General features: G+C 38.3%; 1 protein-coding gene across 10 annotated transcripts in view; it reads right to left on the bottom strand.

Annotated features, from left to right (window-relative positions):
* The window catches only part of ANO4 (anoctamin 4), a 423664-nt gene that overhangs the window by 80741 nt on the left and 326624 nt on the right, over positions 1–16299 (bottom strand). For all 10 annotated transcript variants that reach the window (XM_009004454.5, XM_009004455.5, XM_054238771.2 and 7 more), the window contains one exon: positions 15705–15811. In XM_009004454.5, coding sequence (XP_009002702.5) covers positions 15705–15811 — 107 coding nt within the window. The remainder of the gene's footprint in view (positions 1–15704; positions 15812–16299) is intronic.

Below are 16299 nucleotides of genomic sequence, written 5' to 3'. Positions count from 1 at the left end.
ATCTTTAAGGTAGAATAAGTTCTATTATTTTGGGTATATACTCAGTAATGAGGTTGCTGGGTCAAATAGTGGCTCTCTTTTAAGTTCTCTGAGAAATCTCCAGATTGCTTTCTACAGTGACTGAACTAATTTACATTCTCATCAACAGTATATAAGTATTCCCTTTTCTCCATGACCTTGTCAGCATCTGTTATTTTTGGTTTGTTTTTGGGTTTTTGAGACAGGGTCTTGCTCTGTCACCCAGGGTAGAGTGTACTGGTTTGATCATGGTTCACTGCAGCTTCAACCTTCCAGGCTCCAGTGATCCTTTTACCTTCAGCTCTTTGAGTAGCTGGGATTACAGGTGTGCATCACCATGCCCAGTTGATTTTGAAAAATTCTTTTGTAGAGACAAGGTCTTACTATGCTGCCCACACTGGTCTTGAACCTCTGGGCTCAAGTATTCTTCCCACCTTGACCTCCCAAAGTGCTGGAATTACAGGCATGAGCCACCATGCCCAGCCTCTGTTATTTTCTTTTTAATAATAGCCATTCTGACTTGTGTGAGATGGTATCTCATTGTGGTTTTGATTTGGATTTCTCTAATGATGAGTGGTGTTTAGCATTTTTTCATATGCTTGTTGACCATCTGTATGTCTTCTTTTGAGAACTGTCTGTTCATGATCATTGCCCAGTTTTCAATGGGGTTGTTTGTTTTTTGCTTGTTGATTTAAGTTCTTCATCAACTCTGGATATTAGACCTTGGTAGGATACATAGTTAGTGAATATTTTCTCCCATTCTGTAGGTTGTCTGTTTACACTGTTGACAGTTTCCTTTGCTGTACAGAAGCACTTTAGTTTAATTAGGTCCCACTTGTCAATTTTTGTTTTTGCTGCAATTTCTTCTGGAGTCTTTGCTGGGATAATTGGCTAGCCATATGAAGAATATTGAAACTGGACCTCTTCCTCTCACCATATATAAAAATCAGCTCCAGATGGATTAACGACTTAAATGTAAAATCTAAAACTATAAAAACCTTAAAAGAAAATCTATCCTTTGCCATCTTTTGAATGGGCTTGTTTGTTTTTTTCTTGTAAATCTGTTTGAGTTCTTTGTAAATTCTGGATATCAGCCCTTTGTCAGATGGGTAAACTGCAAAAAGTTTTTCCCATTCTGTTGGTTGCCGATTCACTCTAGTGACTGTTTCTTTTGCCGTGCAGAAGCTGTGGAGTTTCATTAGGTCCCATTTGTCTATTTTGGCTTTTGTTGCCAATGCTTTTGGTGTTTTGTTCATGAAGTCCTTGCCTACTCCTATGTCCTGGATAGTTTTGCCTAGATTTCCTTCTAGAGTTTTTATCGTGCCAGGTCTTATGTTTAAGTCTTTAATCCATCTGGAGTTAATTTTAGTGTAAGGTGTCAGGAAGGGGTCCAGTTTCTGCTTTCTGCACATGGCTAGCCAGTTTTCCCAACACCATTTGTTAAATAGGGAATCCTTTCCCCACTGCTTGTTTTTGTCAGGTTTATCAAAGATTGTATAGTTGTAGATATGTTGTGTTGCCTCCGGTGCCTCTGTTTTGTTCCATTGGTCTATATCTCTGTTTTGGTACCAGTACCATGCTGTTTTGATTACTGTAGCCTTGTAGTATAGTTTGAAATCTGGTAGTGTGATGCCCCCCGCTGTGTTCTTTTTGCTTAGAATTGATTTGGCTATGCGGGCTCTCTTTTGGTTCCATATGAAGTTCATGGTGGTTTTTTCCAGTTCTGTGAAGAAAGTCAATGGTAGCTTGATGGGGATAGCATTGATTCTGTAAATTACTTTGGGCAGTATAGCCATTTTCACTATATTAATTCTTCCTAACCATGAACATGGAATGTTTCTCCATCTGTTTGTGTCCTCTCTGATTTCGCTGAGCAGTGGCTTGTAGTTCTCCTTGAAGAGGTCCCTTACGTTCCTTGTGAGTTGTATTCCAAGGTATTTTATTCTTTTTGTAGCAATTGTGAATGGCAGTTCGTTCTTGATTTGCCTTTCTTTTAGTCTGTTATTGGTGTAGACGAATGCTTGTGATTTTTGCACATTGATTTTATATCCTGAGACTTTGCTGAAGTTGCTTATCAGTTTCAGGAGTTTTTGGGCTGAGGCGATGGGGTCTTCTAGGTATACTATCATGTCGTCTGCAAATAGAGACAATTTGGCTTCCACCTTTCCTATTTGAATACCCTTTATTTCTTTTTCTTGCCTGATTGCTCTGGCTAGAACTTCCAGTACTATATTGAATAGGAGTGGTGAAAGAGGGCATCTTTGTCTAGTGCCGGATTTCAAAGGGAATGCTTCCAGTTTTTGCCCATTCAGTATGATATTGGCTGTTGGTTTGTCATAAATAGCTTTTATTACTTTGAGATACGTTCTGTCAATACCGAGTTTATTGAGGGTTTTTAGCATAAAGGGCTGTTGTATTTTGTCAAATGCCTTCTCTGCGTCAACTGAGATAATCATGTGGTTTTTGTTTTTGGTTGTGTTTATGTGGTGAATTACGTTTATAGACTTGCGTATGTTGAACCAGCCTTGCATCCCCGGGATGAATCCTACTTGATCGTGATGAATAAGTTTTTTGATTTGCTGTTGCAATCGGCTTGCCAATATTTTATTGAAGATTTTTGCATCTAGGTTCATCATGGATATTGGCCGGAAGTTTTCTTTTCTTGTTGGGTCTCTGCCGGGTTTTGGTATCAGGATGATGTTGGTCTGATAAAATGATTTGGGAAGGCTTCCCTCTTTTTGGATTATTTGGAATAGTTTTAGAAGGAATGGTACCAGCTCCTCTTTGTGTGTCTGGTAGAATTCGGCTGTGAACCCGTCTGGACCTGGGCTTTTTTTGTGTGGTAGGCTCTTAATTGCTGCCTCGACTTCTGACCTTGTTATTGGTCTATTCACAGTATGAGGCCAACAATTATATGAAAAAATGCTCATCGTCACTGGTCATCAGAGAGATGCAAATCAAAACCACATTGAGATACCATCTCACGCCAGTTAGAATGGCAATCATTAAAAAATCTGGAGACAACAGATGCTGGAGAGGATGTGGAGAAAAGGGAACACTTTTACACTGTTGGTGGCAGTGTAAATTAGTCCAACCATTGTGGAAGACAGTGTGGCGATTCCTCAAGGCCTTAGAAATGGAAATTCCATATGACCCAGCAATCCCATTACTGGGTATATACCCAAAGGACTATAAATCATTCTACGATAAGGACACATGCACACGAATGTTCATTGCAGCACTGTTTACAATAGCAAAGACCTGGAATCAACCCAAATGCCCATTGATGATAGACTGGATTGGGAAAATGTGGCACATATACACCATGGAATATTATGCAGCAATCAGAAATGATGAGTTTGTGTCGTTTGTAGGGACATGGATGAATCTGGAGAACATCATTCTCAGCAAACTGACACAAGAACAGAAAATGAAACACCACATATTCTCACTCATAGGTGGGTGATGAAAAATGAAAACACATGGACACATAAAGGGGAGTACTAAACACTGGGGTCTATTGGGGGGAAAAGGGGCGGGCCAGTGGGAGGGGGAGGTGGGGAGGGATAGCCTGGGGAGAAACGCCAAATGTGGGTGAAGGGGTGAAAGCAAACAGAACACACTGCCATGTGTGTACCTATGCAACTGTATTGCATGCTCTGCACATGTACCCCAAAACCTAAAATGCAATAAAAAAAATAAGGAAAAAAAAAAAAGAAAATCTAAGAAATACAATTCTGGACATTGGCCCTGGGAAATATTTCCTGACAAAAATTCCAAAAGCATCTGCCCACTTTTAAATCAGGCTGAGTTTTTTGTTTTTTGGGTTTTTTTTTTTTTTGGTATTAAGTTCCTTACATATTTTGAATATTTTCTCACATTTCATTGATTGCATTTTCATTTTGTGGATTGTTTGCTGTGTAGAAGCTTTTTGAAAATCATGCTTTTGGGCAGAAAATCAATGAAACACATCTAGTCCAGTGCTTGGCATAGAGAACGGAATGTATTAAACACTGAGATTTTATACCAGGAGCTCTTCTTTTTTCATCCAGAAGCTTCATATGAACAAACTTAATGCCTCTGCATTGGACTAGTTGGATGACTTTGGAAAAGTTCTCATCTATAGGCCTCAAATTCCTCATCCATAAAATGGGAAAGGAGATATGCAGATCTTTTTAAAAACAGCTTTATTGAGGTATACCAAGCATGCAGTAGACAGCATAAGTTGTTTAATCAGATGTTTTGACATATATATATACTCAAGAGACCATCAGTACAACCAAGATATTAAACATATCCATAAAACTCCCAAGTTTTATCATGCCACATTGTAATCTGCCACTCTTCCCTGTGCTAGCTCCAGAGCAAACACTAATGTACTTTCTGTCACTATCGATTAGTCTGAAATTTCCAGAGTTTTATATAAATGGAATCATATAACATTTACTCTTTTTCATCACACAACATAATTTGAGATTCATTCATCTTGTTGCAAATATCAGTAGCTCATCTCTTTTTATTGCTGACTAGTATTCCACCATATGTAACAATTTGTTTATCCTCCTGATGATAGACATTAGGGTTCGTTATAGTTTGGGGGTATTAAATATAGTGGATTCTAACATTTCTCTTCAAAGAATCAGTATGTCAGTATGTTCAGCTCCCCTATTCTTTGTTCTCCATTTTAAATTTTAACTTCCTTGTTCTATTCATCCCCTTGCCCTTAGTTTCAGTAGGCAACCTACATGCCAGCTCTAATCAGTTGTTCACATCTGTTCTTCTGGTTACCTGCTCCATCCTGACTCACCCCTGATCACCTGCTTTAACCTGAGTCACCTTTAGTTACCTGTTCCGTAATGATCTTTCCCATCAAAACTGCTCACTCTGCCACTCTGGCTAGTATCCCTGTTCTCTTGAAAATAGCCAATCAGAATTAGCTTAGACTGTGCAGTCCAATCCTAGTCAACAGGGGAATGACACAGCAGTAGGGGCTACCTATATCAGGGATAAGAACCCTCCTCCCCTGTTCAGGTGTGCTCTCTGCTCCATCCACAAGACATACCCTGCTACAGAAGTAAACATTGCCTTGCTGAGAAAATTTATGTTTCAGTGCTATTTATTTTTGTAGTACCAAAAAATTTGCTTCTAAGAGGGGCTGTTATAAATTAAGCTGTTATGAACATCCATATACAAAACTTTGCATGAATATATGCTTTAACGTTCACAGTAAATACTTAGAAGTGTTTTTGAAAAACTACTGTTTTCTTAAGTGGTTGTACAATTTTACATTTCTATCAGCAGTGTATGAGGGATCAAGCTCCTTCACATGGTATGGTCAGTCTTTTTAATTTTAGCCATTCTCATGGGCATGTCATGATGTTTCATTGTGTTTAAGTCTCATTGTTAATGAATATTTAAAATCATCTTGTGTGCTATTTGTCATCTGTATGTCTTCTCTTGTGAAATGTCTGTTCAAATCTTATGCTCAAGATTTTTTAACACACTGAGTTTTGAGTGTTCTTTATATATTCAAGAGGCAAGAGGTAGATGTCCTTTACTAGCCATAGTTTTTGGAAACTTTTTTCTCCTAATGTGTGCCTTCTCTTTGCATTCTCATTTATTCACTCATTTATTTATTTACTTAATTTTGGGATACATGTGCAGAATGTGCAGGTTTGTTACATAGGTATGTGTGCCATGGTGGTTTGCTGCTCCTATTAACCTGTCCTCTAACTTCCCTCCCCTCACTGCCCACTCCCCAACAGGCCCTAGGGTGTGTTGTTCCCCTCCTTTTGTCCATATGTTCTCATTATTCGATTCCCACTTATGAGTGAGAACATGCAGTGTTTAGTTTTCTGTTCCTGTCTTAGTTTGCTTCTTCATGCATGTCCCTGTATAGGACATGATCTCATTCCTTTTTATGGCTGTGTAATATTCCATAGTGTATATGTATCACATTTTCTTTATCCAGTCTATCATTGGTGGGCATTTGAGTTGGTTCCATGACTTTGCTATTGCGAATAGTGCTACAATAAACATGGGTGCATGTGTCTTTACAGTAGAATGATTTATATATTTTTAGGTATATACTCAATAATGGGATTGCTGGGTCAAATGGTATTTCTGGTTCTAGATCCTTGAAGAATCACCACACTGTCTTCCACAATGATTGAACTAATGCACACTCCCATAAACAGTGTAAAAATGTTCCTATTTCTCCACAGCTTGCCAGCATCTACTGTTTCTTGACTTTTTAATAATCACCATTCTGACCGGAGTGAGATATCTCATTGTGGTTTTGATTTGCATTTCTCTAATAATCAGTGACACTGAACATTATAATATGTTTGTTGGCTGCATGTATGCATTCTTTTGAGAAGTGTCTGTTCATATCCTTCACCCACTTTTTGATGGGGTAATACTTTTCCTGTAAATTTGTGTAAGTTCCTTGTAAATTCTGGATATTAGACCTTTGTCAGATGGGTAGATTGCAAAAATTTTCTCCCACTCTGTAGACTGCCTACTCACTCTGATGATGGTTTCTTTTGCTATGCAGAAGCTCTTTAGTTTAATGATATCCCATTTGTCAATTCTGGCTTTTCTTGCAATTGCTTTTGGCATTTTCATCATGAAGTCTTTGCCCATGCCTATGTCTGGAATGGTATTGCCTAGGTTTTCTTCTAGGGTTTTTATAATTTTTCGTTTTACATTTAAGCCTTTAATCAATCTTAATTTTTGTATAAGTTATAAAAAATGCAGTCCAGTTTCAGTTTTCTGCATACTAGCCAGTTTTCCCAGTACCATTTATTGAATAGGAGATCCTTTCCACCTTGCTTGTTTTCATCAGGTTTGTCAAAGATCAGATAGTTGTAGATGTGTGGTATTATTTCTGAGGTCTCTGTTCTGTTCCATTGGTCTATGTGTCTGTTTTGGTACCATTATCATGCTGTTTTGGTTACTGTAGCCTTGTACTATAGTTTGAAGTCAGGTAGCATGATGTCTCCAGTTTTGTTCTTTTTGCTTATGATTTTCTTGGCTAGATGGGGTCTTCTTTTTTTCCATATGACATTTAAAGTAGTTTTTTCTAATGCTGTGAAGAATGTCAATGATTGGAATAGCATTGAATCTATACATTACTTTGAGCAGTATGAACATTCCCACCACCTCCCTCCCAAAAAAAACCCTGCTTTTTTTTTTTTTTTTGCTTTCTATTTGCATGGTAAATTTTCCTCCATCCTTTATTTTGAACCTATATGTATCTTTGCACATGAGATGGATCTCCTAAATACAGCACACCAATGGGTCTTGACTCTTTATTCAATTTTCCAGTCTGTGTCTTTTAATTGGTGCATTTAGCCCATTTACATTTAAGGTTAGTATTGTTATGTGTGAATTTGATCCTATCATCATGATGCTATCTAGTTATTTTATACACTAGATGATGCAGTTTCTTCATAGTGTCATTGGTCTTTATATTTTCATGTGTTTTTGCAGTGGCTAGTACTAGCTTTTTAGTACTTTCCATATTTAGAGCTTCTTTCAGATGCTCTTGAAGGCAGGCATGGTGGTAACAAAATCCCTTAGCATTTGCCTGTCTGTGGAGGATTTTATTTCTGCTTCGCTTATGACACTTAGTTTGGTTGGATGTGAAGTTCTGGATTGAAAATTGTTTTCTTCAACAATCTTGAATACTGGCCCCCAATCTCTTCTGGCTTGTAGAATTTCTGCTGACAGATCTGCTATTAGTCTAATGGGCTTTTTTTGTAGGTGACTGGCCTTTCTCTCTAGCTGCCCTTGATGTTTTCTCCTTAATTTTTGGCTTGGAAAATCTGATGATTATGTATCTTGGGGTTGATCTTCTCGTGGAGTATCTTAGTGGTGTCTTCTGTATTTGCATGTTGGCCTGTCTTGCTAGGTTAGGGAAGTTCTCATGGATAGTATCCTGAAATGTCTTTTCCAGTTTGTTTCCATTCTTCCCATCTCCTTCAGGTACTCCAATCAATTGTAGGTTCAGTCTTTCTATGAAGTCCTATGTTTCTTGGAGGATTTGTTTGTTCCTTTTTATTCTTTTTTCTCTCATCTTTTCTGCATGCCTTATTTCAGTGAGGTGGTCTTTAAACTCTGATATCCTTTCTTTTGCTTGGTCAATTTGGCTATTGATACTTGTGTATGCTTCACAAAGTTCTTTTGCTGTATTTTTCAGCTCCATTGGGTCATTTATGTTTCTCTTTAAACTGGTTATTCTAGTTAGTAGTTCCTCTAACCTTTTATCAAGGTTCTTAGCTTCTTTACATTAGGTTAGAACATGCTCCTTTAGCTCAATGGAGTTTTTTATTACCCATCTTCTGAAGCCTACTTCTGTCAATTTGTCCATCTCATCCTCCATCCAGTTCTGTGCCCTTGCCAGGGAGTGGCTGCAATCATTTGGATGCGAAGAGGAACTCTGGTATTTCGGGTTTTCAACATTTCAATGACTCTCATCTTGTGAGTTTGTCTAATTTTGATCTTTGAGGCTGTTGATTATTGGATGGGGGTTTTTGTGAGGACTTCTTTCATTATTGATGTGGTTGTTGTTGCTTTCTGTTTTTCTTTTACTATTCTGGTCCCTCTTCTGTAAGGCTGCTGTGGTTTTCTGGGGGTTCATTTCAGGCCCTATTTATCTGGTTCACTCCTGTACCTGGAGATGTCACTCAAGGAGGCTAGAGAACAAAGATGGGTGCTGCTCCTTCTTCTGGGATCTATGACCTGGAGTAGCTCCAACCTGATGCCAGTAGGATTGCTTCTGTATAGGGTGTCTGATAACCCCTGTTGGAGAGTCTCACCCTGTTGGGTGGTAAGGGGAACAGGACACATTTAACAAAGCACTTTGACTGTCCCTTGGTGGAGGAAATGTGCTTTGCTTGGGGGAAACCCACTCATCTGGACTGCCCAGATTCCTCTGAACTATCAGGAGGAAAGGCTAAGTCTGCTAGTCTGCAGAGACTTCGGCCACTCCTTCCACCTAGGGGCTCAGGCCCAGGGAGATCCAGGTTCTGTCCCTGAGCCTCTGGCTGGAGTTGTTGGAGCTCCTGTAGGGAAGCCCTGCCATGCAGGAAGTGAGGAAGGATATGTTAGGGTCAGGCCTGAAGAGGTGCTCTGGTTGCAGTCTGCCACAGCCAGTGTTTTGGACTGTGGGGGACCACTCTGGTGGCCGAACCATCCAGTCTCTCTGGCTTCAGCAGGGAAAAAGCATGGCCTGGAGCTACAGGCATGGATGCCACCCTTTCCCCACACAGAGAGCTTAGAGGATTAGGCAGTTATGAGTGCTGGCCGCTGCCCCTCACCCAAGGAGCTCAAATGGCGTAAGCAGCGGGCAGCCACAGCTGTGGTGCTGGTCACCTCTATTCCCAGGAGCTCAGTAGGGTTAGGTAGATTCCAGCTAAGAGGCTGTTGAGAATCTGCACTGCTCCAGAGTTGGCACCCTAGATCCTGGTGGCATGGGTTCATGAGTGGGATCTTCCAATCCATGAGTTGCACAGTTCCATGGGAAAAAAGCACAGTTTCCCCCCTGGGCAGCACACTCACTCACTGCATCCCTTGGCTGGGGGGGGGGTGGGGGCTCACCTGCCCCATGTGGCTCATAGGTGGGCCACCGCACCACACTGCTCTTCCTTCCTCTCTGTCGACCACGTCTAGATGCCTAGTGAGTTCTGATGAGAGAACGTGAAGATCTTGGTTGCCAATGAAGGATTCAGATGATAATTATGGTTCTTTTCAACAGGAGCCTCTGCTCACTGCTGTTTCTAGTCAGCCATCTTGGCCTGGGTCACCCCTCTTTTCATTCTCTTGAAAACATCATTTGAAAATGGAAGTTTTAATTTTGAAGTCCAGATTATCCAGTTTTTTCTTTTTTTATGAATTGTGCTTTTACTGTCATATTTAAGAAATCCTTGATTAACCCAAGGTAACAAAGATTTCTATTTTCTCCTAGAATTTTTATAGTTTTAAGTTTTATATTTGAACTATAATCCATCTGAGTTAACTTTTGTATCTGAGTCTTCCCAAATTCATTTTGTACACATGGGTTTAAATTGTTCCAGCATCATATGTTGAAAAATCAATTCTTTACCTGCTGAATTGACTTTGAGTCTTTGTTGCAAGTCAATTGTCCATATATGTGTGGCTCCACTTCTGGATTCTCTATTCTGTTCCACCAATCTATTTATCATTATACCAATATCACACTGTTCTTGATTATTGTAGGTGTATAATAATTCTTGAAATCTGGTTTTCTTAGCCTACTATTTTTGTTCTTTTTCCGAGTTGTTTTGGCTATTCTAAGTCCTTTCACTCCCCTATGAATTTTTGAATTCATTGTCAATTTTCACATATGCATACACAAAAAACCCTCTGGGAGTTTGACTGGATTATACTGAATCAATATGTCAACTTGGGGAGGCCTGACATCTTAACAATATTGAGTCTTCTGACCTATAAAGATGATATATCTCTTATTAGGTCTTCTTAAATTTATCTCAGCAATGTTTTGTAGTTTTCAGTGTACAATTCTTAAATATCTTTTGTTTGACTTATCCTTAGATATTTAATATTTCATATTTGGGGGTCTAATTATAAGGGATATTATTTTTAAAATCTCAATTTCTCACTGTTAGTTGATTTATAGAAATACAATTTTTTCTTATCAATCTCATTTTTTGCAACCAAGCTACATTCACTTATTATTTCCTTTTTAGGATTCCTTTGTGAATTTTTTTATAGATGATCATGTCAACTGACAATAAGGACAGTTTTAATTCTTTTCTAACTTTGATACTTCTTATTGTCTTATTTTATTGCACTGAATAGTAAAATGAATATAAGTGGTAAGTGCAGACATACTTGTTCCATTCATTATCTTTGGAGGAAAACATTTGGTCTTTTATCATTAAGTATCATTTTAACTATAAGCATTTCATAGATGCTTTTTATGAGGTTGAGGAAGATAATTTCTATTAACAGTTTGCTGATTTTTTATCTGGAATGGATGTTGAACTTTGTGAAATGTTTTTCCCATGTTCATAAATATGATCATATGGTTTTTCATTTTTAGTTTGCTACTATGGTGAATTATGTTGATTGATTTTCATATACTAAGCCAACCTTGTAGTCCAGGATAAATCCTATTTGTTATACATTGCTAAACTTTATTTGGTAAATTTTCCTTACCTTTGCAGGAGGAAAGACTTTTCTGAGTATTCTCATTCCTCTGTGAATTTTGAGGTGTTCCAGTCTCGCTGGAAATTCTTGTGGATGGTTCTTTCTCCGGCCTGGGGTATTCTCCTGACATGTATGCACTGATCAGCACTTGCTGTAGACCCTCTGCAGATCTTTAAGGTTCTAGTTCCGTGCAGTTCTCTGCTTTCTGGCACGTCTTTCTGTGAACTCTAGCTGCCTTTGTTTCCCAACTCCTAGCAACAACTTCTTAACTCAGAGAATCTTTCAGGTCCTGCCTACATTCTCACTTTTCATGGTGCTGTTTAGAAACTATGTCAACGTGGTAAGATGGGGCTGCAGCAGGCTCATTTCATTTGTTTTCTTCTCTCAGAGATTCTCGTTCGGGGTTGCCCAATATTCAGTGTCTTGAAAATAGTTGTCTCATACATCTTGTCTGTTTTCTGTTTTGTGTTGTTTCAGGTGGGAGAGTAAATCTTGTGCCTGTAGCTCCATCTTGGCCAGAAGTGGAAGTTGAATGTGTTGATCTTTAAAGCTCCTTTCAGATCAAGAATTATGCTACTTCCTAAAATACACCTCATAGAGGATGATTGTAATGATGTTTGTCAAGTGGCTTGAGAGCAATGCTACCTAGGCTTTAGATCCTGACCAGAATCTAGAGGTTTATCCTAACTGGAAAATGGCACATGCACTGATTCACTTTTCATTGATGGCGGGTCAATCAAGTTTAGATACTTTTAATCATAGTAACACATTAATGTTTTAAGATGCTTGATATCAATACTAAATATCTAAGAAAAACATTTGAAATGCAAATAGTCACAAGGCTTTATATGTTGTCTAGCATACAAGAGGCCCTCAATAAATGCCTTTGTAATGATAATTATGTAGAAAGCTTTGATTCCCTGCAGTCTCTATGGAGAATTCCACATATCTTGTCAATAACCTTCAAGCATCCCAGGTATTAGAAAAATTAGGATTCACAGGGACTTAATAAGAGACTCAGATGATAACTTTTTTTTTTAGACAGATTTTCACTCTGTTGCACAGTCTGGAATGCAGTGCTGCAATCTCAGCTCACTGCAACCTCTGCCTCCCTGGCTAATTTTTTATATTTTTTTATAGAGATAGGGTTTCACCACTGTGCCCAGGCTGGTTTCAAATTCTTTGGCTCAAGCAGTCTGCCTGCCTCAGCCTCCCAAAGTTCTGGGATTCCAGGCGTGAACCACTGTGCTTGACCTATTACCAATTTTTAAAACATGGAGGTCTTTGAATAGATGCCTCCTTATTTCATCAAATGAAAGAAAATTTTATAAAGATCCTTTCGGACTAGCAACAATATTACACTTCGTGTGCGTCTTCAGAACATTAAAAAAATCACTGTCTCTGTCCTTCTTTTTCTTGTAAAAGCAGCCCACATTTTTAGACACAAAATTAGGCACAAAAATTTAAAAGCTCTTCAGTTCAGCATGCCTTTATTGAACTCCTACTATATGCCAGGCACTGTGCTAGGCAGTGATGATAAAAAGATGAATAAGGCAGCTTATTTACAGTCAAGGATTTTATTATCTAGATGAGCAGCATTCAGCCATAGATTCTCAATACACTAGTGTCTTATAAAGAGTGTGAGGTGTACTGCAAATGATAATACCAATATTAGTAAAGGCAGTATTTGGAGTATTTGCATTTTGTGAAATGATTCAGAATAGCTACTGCAACAATAGCTTCACTTTCACTCACTTGCTTTCTAGTATGTTTATGGTACAATGTAACTGAAAAAAGTACAATAAAAAGGATGCATAGCACATCCTCAGTTTCTTTTAAAAAACTGTATGAATGAATAAGAAATTAACATAAAAAAGTAACTAAGATAATATTTAAATTATTCACATACAAATGTTATGAGTGGTTCTCCTTCTGGGGTAGATTTTCATAATGTCATTGAATGTAATTCATGACAACAAAAGAAGAGTTGTATGTGACTAACTGTCAGATAGACTCCAAAAATTGTTGCCGTAGGAAGTTAGAGGAGGGAAGAATTAATTCAAGCTGAAATGGTCACTGAGGAATTTATTGAAGGAATGTCTCTCAACGATGGTTGACTAATGCAGAGAAATGGGAATGTGTTTAACTATAATCCATCAAAGTTAAGTAAGACCTAAATCAGGTTTGGCTTCACCATACCCCCATACACTGACTCTCACTAAACATAATATTCCAGTTGTAATCAGATCTGGACTAGGAAGCTATCTATTTCTCCATGTTATATTTTAATGTATGCCGCTTGGGATCAAAGTAGATTTTTTTTTGGCAGTTTAATTATGCTAGTGACTCACACCGAGCTTACATTCAACTCAACTCTCAAATCTGTCCCTCTTAGGATGTTGAGCAACACTTCTCCCACACTGTACCAAGGTAGTTGTTTTGCTGAATTTGACTGTAAGACTTTACATTGAAAAATTATTGTCTTAATTTTTTACAGTGTCATTAATGTAAAACTTTATGGATTCCTTTTTATTCAAACAAATGTAAATGAATAATGAAAATTTGAAAAAAATCTCAAATCTCACTGATAACCAAATGTATGTTTAAACAACATTTTCACTGAATTAGTAAACAGTTTTTAAAAGACTGAAAGAAAAATAAAATACACATTAGAAATGGTCAGTGCAAAATTATTAAATGTCATCTTGCTGGATTTGGCTGAGTGCCAGCTACTGAGTCTTGTCATTTAATGCAATCACCTAGTTTCATCCCACCTGAAAGCTTGATGAGCAGGTCATCAGGGCTATGTACCAGATACTAACTTATTTCCCCTCAGTTCCAAATGCACCTGCATTGCCTGCTTTGCAATAATGGAGGTGGACTTTGTAAATATTTCTCCTTTGTCAGCTGATTCAATGTTAAACTTTGCCAGAAGAAGGCACTGGGAGAAATACTGGAGGAGGAAGGGGTTTCTCTACCTGATACCAGTATGCTGTTTCGGCAGGCTTCTACAGCACATACTTCTATAGTACACAGCTCCTGCAGTGTGTGGTGGCTGGAAACGTGGTACTCTCCAAAGGCAGATTTCTAGTATCCCCTTGGGTGGTTCACAGGGTAGTGCTGCTGACATACCACTTTCCAAAGAATGATTTCCTCTGAGCCACTCCAGGTAGCTTTCCCCAGTACTCCAGGGGGCAGATTTCCATAGTCCCCTGCTATTTCTCTATTCTTCAGAGTTATTCTTATCCTTGACAAGACAGTCTTCCATTACTCCCTCCAATCCTATATCTGTGAGCCTAGTAACCAATCTCATATCCATTAATTATATCTCATAATTATTTATATAAAACTTTCCCTGTTCAATTTACTTATGCTTTTGCTTCCTGATTGGACTCTGACTGATATAGGTCATTATTAAAACTATTGATTGAAAAAAACTTGCTAAAAAAAGAGATAAGAAAAAAGCCATCCAAACCTTCCCGATGTATAATAATCTGTTTAATAAGGCAGGAAATGTATAATATGGAGATATTCTCATTAAATGCCTAAAATATAAATAGTGGAGGCTATCTAATGGAGGAGATGACTGGAGAATTTGCTTATGTGGGACAGCTCTTCTCTGTGTTTACAGCTCCCTCTGCATGGAACACCCTACCCCTCGATATTCCCATACTGGTTCCCCAACATTCAGGTCTCAGTTCAAATTTTGGCTTCTCAGTGAAGCTTGCCCTCATCATCCAATCTCAGCTTAAACTCACTCCCACCTTTTACCAGCCTATCTCTGTATCATCATCCAGTTTAATTTCTTCATGTTAGCTATTGTATTTACTTATTTGTTGATTGTCTCCTTTTAATTTTTTGAACACAAGCTCCAGAACAGAACTATGCATATGTCCCCAACATCTAGTTCAGTGCCTGGCACACAACATTTTCTAAAATAAAAGAATTTCTCCATGATCTTAGACAAATGAGATGACATGCTATTTAAAGATATTTAAGGATATGATGAAGATTTTACACTTGTGAATTATTCATCAAAGGATTAGTTAGAGGTTTTTGTTTTTTTTTTTTTTTTTTTTGAGACGAAGTTTTGCTCTTTGCTCTTGTTACCCAGGCTGGAGTGCAATGGCGCAATCTTGGCTCACCACAACCTCCGCCTCCTGGGTTCAGGCAATTCTCCTGCCTCAGCCTCCTGAGTAGCTGGGATTACAGGCACACACCACCATGCCCAAATAATTTTTTATATTTTTAGTAAAGATGGGGTTTCACCGTGTTGACCAGAATGGTCTCGATCTCTTGACCTCGTGATCCACCCGCCTCAGCCTTCCAAAGTGTTGGGATTACAGGCGTGAGCCACTGTGCCCAGCCTAGTTAGAGGTTTTATGAGTGACAAGCATTGCTAGAATTGATGCAAACTTAATAAAACCAAGAGAAGAAGTCTATAATTCCCAAATGCCAAATGTAGTTTGTTATACTAATATACTACTTACCAATCTTGTTTTTTCCTTCTTCATATTTTATTCTTTGTAAAATGTGATGCACAATTCTACTTCTTGTGGCATTGTTGAAGAATGTTTCTTTGTTGTGTATGATGAAGCTGTACACATATATTAAAAACACAAGTTCAGAATTAATTGGAGGTGAGGGACCTAATTTTTGTTATAATTTGGTGTTGCTCAGATGCAGATGTCTTCTATCAGTCATAGACAGGGTGTGTCTGGAACAGTATGAGGGAGTCAAAGATCACATCAGGACAGTAGGCTCACAGGTATGAGTAGTTTTGGTTTTCAGCATCAGCATCATTCATGTCAGGAAGGAGCTGGATCTAAACAAAATTAAGAAACCTAAAAATAAACTAATAGCAAGTCTAGGGCTTGTATCTTGTTTTCTCTCAGTAAGGTCATTATGTAAATTCAACTAAAAATTCATTTTGTTTTTCTCTCCTCTTCTCTTCTACCCCATGGCATAATCAATGGATTTTCAGAAATTTTAACATATAAAACTGGCTTGGGTGGTGGGTATAGGAGTTAGGTAATGAGCTCTGGTCTGGCTCACAGGTGAGGTGAGAGGCTAGTTTCTGGAAAT

The sequence above is a fragment of the Callithrix jacchus genome, chromosome 9 (assembly GCF_049354715.1).
Source record: "Callithrix jacchus isolate 240 chromosome 9, calJac240_pri, whole genome shotgun sequence".
Classification (NCBI taxonomy): Eukaryota; Metazoa; Chordata; class Mammalia; order Primates; family Cebidae; genus Callithrix; species Callithrix jacchus.
Note: the sequence above shows the minus strand (reverse complement) of the source record. Positions and strands in the feature narration are given on the sequence as shown.